Raw genomic sequence first — 6,000 nt, 5'->3', positions numbered from 1 at the left:
AGGGACTGACACGGTCCCCCTACCCTCTGTTTGAGGTGTTAACCCAGATACAATCAATGCTGTAGTGCCGGGAGAGGGTGTAAGAGAAGACAGCAGGAAAACGAGACACGTGGAAATATGTCAGCTCCCCCTCGCGTGCAGCTGCAAATCCAATGAGATGTGAAACATCCACATCACAATGCATGGATTTCAAGAGATTTTTTTTTCGCCATGCGCCGCGTCAGATGTCAGCATTCTCATCACACACACATTTTCTTCTCTCTTTTTTTTCATCAGTTGTCAGTGTTTCTTTTAATTATACAGTCACATAGAATTCCTAGTATCCACATTATTACGTCTTTACACAAACAGTCCATACAATGACAGCGGTAATCAATACAAAATATGTTGAAAGTCAACATTGTTACTTCTTAACACACACACACACACAAGGCCTTCTGTTGGACCTGACAGATTTGTACAGCTTGGAAAACGTCAGTCCTGAGATTCAGACTCATGGGTATTTAAATACTGTTCATCTGTGTGGCTTTTCTCACAGCAAATCAAATTGCACACATATTTTTTCTCTTTTTTTCTGTAGTCAGGACGGATCCTTTTACAGGAGAAAGAAGCATCTAAAGTAAAGAGAACGGCCTCATGCATATGATCTCAGGACAAGATTGTTCTCTGTGATTGCCCCCCACCCTCGTCCATTTTTATGGTAGTGCTACTGCTATACTGTGGGGCCCAATGCAAAAATAATTTAACTGGACAAAAACTATCTGTGAGAATAAGGTGCAGTCCTATTAGTTCATCCCCATAGTACACTCATATACACACATACACTCAAAGGTACTGACATTTATCCAAAATGCTTTACAAGCTATATAATAGTAATAAATAAAATAAAAAAAACAAAACAGTTGCAAGTAAAAAGTGGCTTTGTTGGCTCGTATGTTCTATGGCAATATACTCTGACTAAGAATAAGGTCAGTCTCTCTGTGGAGCTGACTTTCGCGTTAGCAAAGATCCAGTCTTTTTGTAAGGTCAGACACAGCTAACCCGACTGACCCTGCCACTGTTCTTGTGTCAGTCAGGGCGATAATTAACTCTCCAAATATATTTCTCCATTCCAATCTTCTTTTCTCTGCATATAATTATATTGTACTATGCCCCCCAGTATTTTATTCACTGCTGCAGAATCTATCATCTCATATTAGAGATAAAAACCACTTAATCTTTTTTTTTGGAGGGGAAACAAAGCCTATCTACCTCTGCTTAGCAATTGCACTTTATATCTCGTGTTTTAGTGGGCAGCTCAGACCTCGCATTCTATTGATCCTGATATAGTGCACGTGCACGGCCTTGGCTCGTTCACCAAGGAGTCCATTGTCTCCGAGTTTGAGTGGTAGCTCAGATAGTACTCTTGCAACTGAGAGTTAAGGTCCTGTTCCTGCTTGCGGGCCTTTTTTCTGCGCTTATGGTTGACTGAGTGCTGCTGCAGCTGCCTCATGGTGTTGGGGTAGCGCCTCCACGAGACATAAATAACCAGCAGAATCAATGACACTGACAAGAACAGGGCTACGCTGCCCGCAATGATTTTATGGAAAGCCATATGTTCAAACTGTAGCTCAGGGATAAATGATGTAGGTGTTTCGGGGGAATTGTGAGCTGTAGAGCTCATAGTTATGGACTCTGTTGTCTCTCTGTCTGTCCTGCCAGGCTGGTCAGGTGAAGCAGTGGATGTCTGTGCAGCCAGGTCTGTAACATCAGAGGGAGACGGGGGAGCTGTGATGTTCACAATTTCAGCTGAACCCCTAATGATGAAAGTGGTCGAGAACACATTTAACATGTCTATGCATACTGAGTGGTTTCTCACTACGTCCACCACTCTTTCGCCCTGCACAGACTTGGGACTGCTGCATATCATGCTGATTTCTTTGGAGTCTTTGAAGGTTCTCAGCCATGTCATGAGAGGGCAGATGCTGGGGCTGCAGTCCCAGGCGTTACCTGCCAGGCTGATGGTGGTCAGCGAAGTCCATGCTGCCACAGCCTCCACAGGCACGCTACTCAGCTTGTTTGATTCGAGGTTCAGTATCTGTAAGTTTGGCATGCACTGGAAAACAGCGGGATCCAAGATTTGGATTTCATTCCCCGAGAGGTCCAGTTTCTGAAGTTTCTGCCAAGTCCACGGCACACCTTGATTGATGAATCGTATGCGGTTCCATTGCAAATAAAGAGCCTGGAGGTTGCTGAGGCGTGGGAAAATAAAGAAATTAATCCTGGTAAATTGATTGTGCTCTAAATGAAGTTCCCTCAACTTGAACAGCCCCAAAAACGCGGTGCGGGTGAGGCTCCGCAAGCGGTTATAACCCAGGTCGAGGAACTCCAGGCTGCGGCAATCCAAAAAAGTACGAACGAGGATCTGTTTCAGTCCATTGGACCTGAAGTGGAGATTCTGTAGCTTGCGCAGCCCGTAGAAATGTCCGGGATGGAGAGACTGCAGCTGATTATAGGATAAGTCCAGATTCCTCAGGTTTGGTATGGCACTGAATGTGTTGTTGTGCAGATGGGATATTTTGTTTGAGCTCAGGATCAGTTCTTTCAGCCTGCGCACCCCGTGGAAAGCTAAAGCATCTATGGCATTGATTGAGTTGTGGTCCAAGTAAAGCCACACAAGCTGACCAAGATGAGCGAAGTGGTACGGCAGCAGAACCTGCAGGTTGTTGTAACGCAGAGACAGACCTTGGCATCCCGTGGTGATGTTTTCTGGAACGTCGTGGAAGATGCCCGACTCACAATAAACGATCTTTCCCTCGCAGCGACAACTCACGGGGCACATCCTCTCCCCCTTGCTGAGCAGCAGCAAAACGGCTGCCTGCAGAAGAAGACATGATAACCGCCAGTCCAACATCACAGAACCTGTTGGGGGTAGAGTGGAGCACAAGCAATCAAAGAGATGACATGGTTTAAGAAAATGCCTGCTCAAGGACGCTCAAATAAGTAAAGGCAAAGAATTCATCCTTCAAACAGGAGATCATGGAGAGAGGAGCAGCTTGAGGTCTGATGTCTCAGACTCCAGACCTGCTTCATGAAGAATTGATAACAGTCTGACGTCAGCTATTTTTAAGGTATGCATATGTGATCATATTCACATAAAGAGAAAAGCAAATAACAGTAATTATTATTAGCTTTTCAAAGACCAGACACGTAAAATCCTCCTCCATCATTAGGTAATAATTAAATAAATAAATAAATAAATAAATAAATAAATAAATAAATAAAAGCAAAATTCAGTTTAGGAACTAAACAGAAATAATAATAATTAATAATAATGATCTGCCATTAAAAACTGATCACTGCCGTCGTCTTGGCTACGAGGAGCCTCAGGAGGGAGAAACTGTGTCACTAAATTGTGAGGAACATAATGACTTACCCATGGTTACCGAGGGAAGGAGTAATCCTCTAGGGGGGGTTAAAAAAAAGAACGATAAGAGACGCGTTAAACTGCTCTCAGTCGCAGTTTATGCGGCTTCAGAGTTGCACATTGAGCATGACTTGAGCAGCAGAAGCAAGTTTTCCGTAGCGGTCCAAACCCCCTGATCCCTGCATGCCGCTCAGAAATAGGACGCCTTCACACCTGGGTCGTACTTGGAGTCGCCACTATAGTCCAGTCGGCTGTGTGCGCAATTACCCATTTGAGCGCCAACAGACTGATGCACAATCCTCCACTCTGTGCTCTCTCTCTCCCCCCTCTCTCTCTCCCCTCAGAGGCGTAGGCGTCTCCAAACACACATACAGTATATAAACTCACCTCCAGCCACGCATGCCTAAACCAGCTATTAATTAATGAATTAATTAAAGCAAAGTATTAGCATTTTTTATCTATTAATTGCTCGTATTTTTTTTTAACCTGGGTTGAATTAAAAGCTACCTAAAATTAATTCTAAAAATTAGCTTTGAAACCAAGCTTCGCATTTTTTTTAAATTTTAGGTATTTTATTTGTATTTATTTATAGTAAGATTTCACCTCGTTTACTTGCACCGGTGTCCTGATGAGTGCCGAACATGATGATGACAGAGATAACAAACGGGGGCGGGGGTGCGGGTAATCAAAACAACAAACTCTGGGCTGGTGGTGGAGGTGGGGGGCTGTGATCCACATCCACCATTCATTCAGCACTTGCAATCATTCATTCAGGAAAACAGAAAAAAACCCCAAGTAGTGACAGAAAACGTGTGATGAGTAGCTTGTCAAAAATGCTAATTATTCTAACAGCTTAAGTGTGATGTTGACACTTTAACGCAGATAAACAGTCAGCACCTCTTGCTGGCTAGAAATGTTCCAGACAGCGGGATTATAAATGGCCTTTATGAAGTGTGCACTCAACAGACGGCAGAGGAACAAAAGGGGAAACAAAACATACTGGAAGTGGGAGGGGATGAGGGTACCTCTAATTTTGTGGTTGTTTCACGCTCATCTTTCATACTCTGCTAAATCTGCTTAGAGCACGCACTCACCTCATTGGACACAACAGCGTGGAAAATGCACAGCAGTCAGAGAGTCTTGAGTTGTAAGGTGTGGTAACAGCAACCCCTTGTGCACGCGGAGGGAAGCGTATGGCTTGCAGAGACCTGGAAATTCACCAGTTCAGCGAAGACTGGAGAGAGATAGGTAACCAACCAGATCACTTGTGGGTAACCAGAGCAAGCTGATGAATTCATATTCATATTTGTAATATTACTGGGAAAGCAATATTTCCTGCCATCCCTGTGGAGCGCATTAAAGAGAAATGTATTTCTGCTCTTTAAAGAGAGGGTTGATTATGTCTATAGTGGCACACTTTGTAATTAAATGTCATTTAAATGCATTTATTCAACTCATAGATTACTTTTCATTTAGGGGGCAAACTGCTTGCTTGACAATTTGTAACATTAAGGTGGAAGAAGTGCCAGTTTCTACATAAATACTATAGAGAAAACGAAACCTGCTCTCAGCTAAGGGTGTGAGCTGTGCTGTTTGTCAGTGATGGTGTCAGCTTCCACAAACAGGTTATCAACCGGAACTCACTTTGTATATGGCAAATGACTCCGTATGCACGCCGACTCCATCTTCTGTATTGACAGTATAATTGTGGATGTCATCAGATGTGACAACCGCTATCTCTTAACTGCCAGTGACAGCAGACGAATCCTCCTCTGGGCCCATTCTCAGAGATCAAAAATGCGAGCCCGCCTTTTCAAAATGATGCTAATAAACAGGATGTTACAGCGTGGAAGATGAAGAAAAGTTGGGCTTTACAGGCATAAGTTTGTGTCTGAACTGACTTGTTAAGAGCCTGCACTGTGCCACATGTGGACTGCACAGCGAGTTGCATGCAGTCACATATTGTTGTCAATATAACGCACATCTGGTGCTCACAGGTGGATGGATTTAATCACCCACTCAGTCAACTTTCTCTGACATTTCACTCTTCTCACTAGGCCACAAATTATCAACCATGTTTATATTCTCAAAATTGCCTCTCATGATAATTTTGTGCCCTTCAGCAGATTGGCAACCTGTCCAGGGTGCACCCCTCATAACTCGTCCTATGACAGATGGGAGGAATTCCCCCCCAAGACCTGGAACTGGATAAGCAGAAGTAGATGGGTAGATGTTTGAATGTAGTTGCCTTCTGTTACAGCATCACATGCATCACAGAGATAACTTGATGGCTAATTTGCCTTTACGTGACTGCTGCTGCACATATTGAAATCCACAGGAGGGAGACTCTGCAGAAAGAAACTGAGTTTCTGTTGCACTTTTCAGGCCTTCTTTTAGTATTTGACAGCTTTTACTGCTATATCTCAAACTGCATTGAAATGAATTTGATGCCCAGGTATTCAGCGGTTGCGCGAAGAGGTAGGCCACAACGTCTCATTGCTCATGCAAACAAATGACTCTCAGTCACTCTAAAGCAGCAGGTTCATTAAAATTTTATTTGCACGTAAGGTTTAAACAACTATATAGCACTTTTA

General features: G+C 43.5%; 1 protein-coding gene across 1 annotated transcript; it reads right to left on the bottom strand.

Moving 5' to 3' along the window:
• Nucleotides 1–423: 423 nt before the first annotated feature.
• Nucleotides 424–3,724, bottom strand: lrrtm4l2 (leucine rich repeat transmembrane neuronal 4 like 2). Its single transcript, XM_085474761.1, has 2 exons — nucleotides 3,416–3,724; nucleotides 424–2,901 (listed from the first exon to the last, which is right to left on the bottom strand). The coding sequence occupies exons 1-2, from the start codon at nucleotides 3,417–3,419 to the stop codon at nucleotides 1,298–1,300; spliced, it is 1,608 nt and encodes a 535-aa protein (XP_085330887.1). The 5' UTR covers nucleotides 3,420–3,724; the 3' UTR covers nucleotides 424–1,297.
• Nucleotides 3,725–6,000: the final 2,276 nt, after the last annotated feature.

This window comes from Copadichromis virginalis, linkage group LG12, assembly GCF_057382275.1.
Source record: "Copadichromis virginalis isolate Kocher_CV1m ecotype Utaka linkage group LG12, C_Virginalis_male_GT1.1, whole genome shotgun sequence".
NCBI lineage: Eukaryota > Metazoa > Chordata > Actinopteri > Cichliformes > Cichlidae > Copadichromis > Copadichromis virginalis.
Note: the sequence above shows the minus strand (reverse complement) of the source record. Positions and strands in the feature narration are given on the sequence as shown.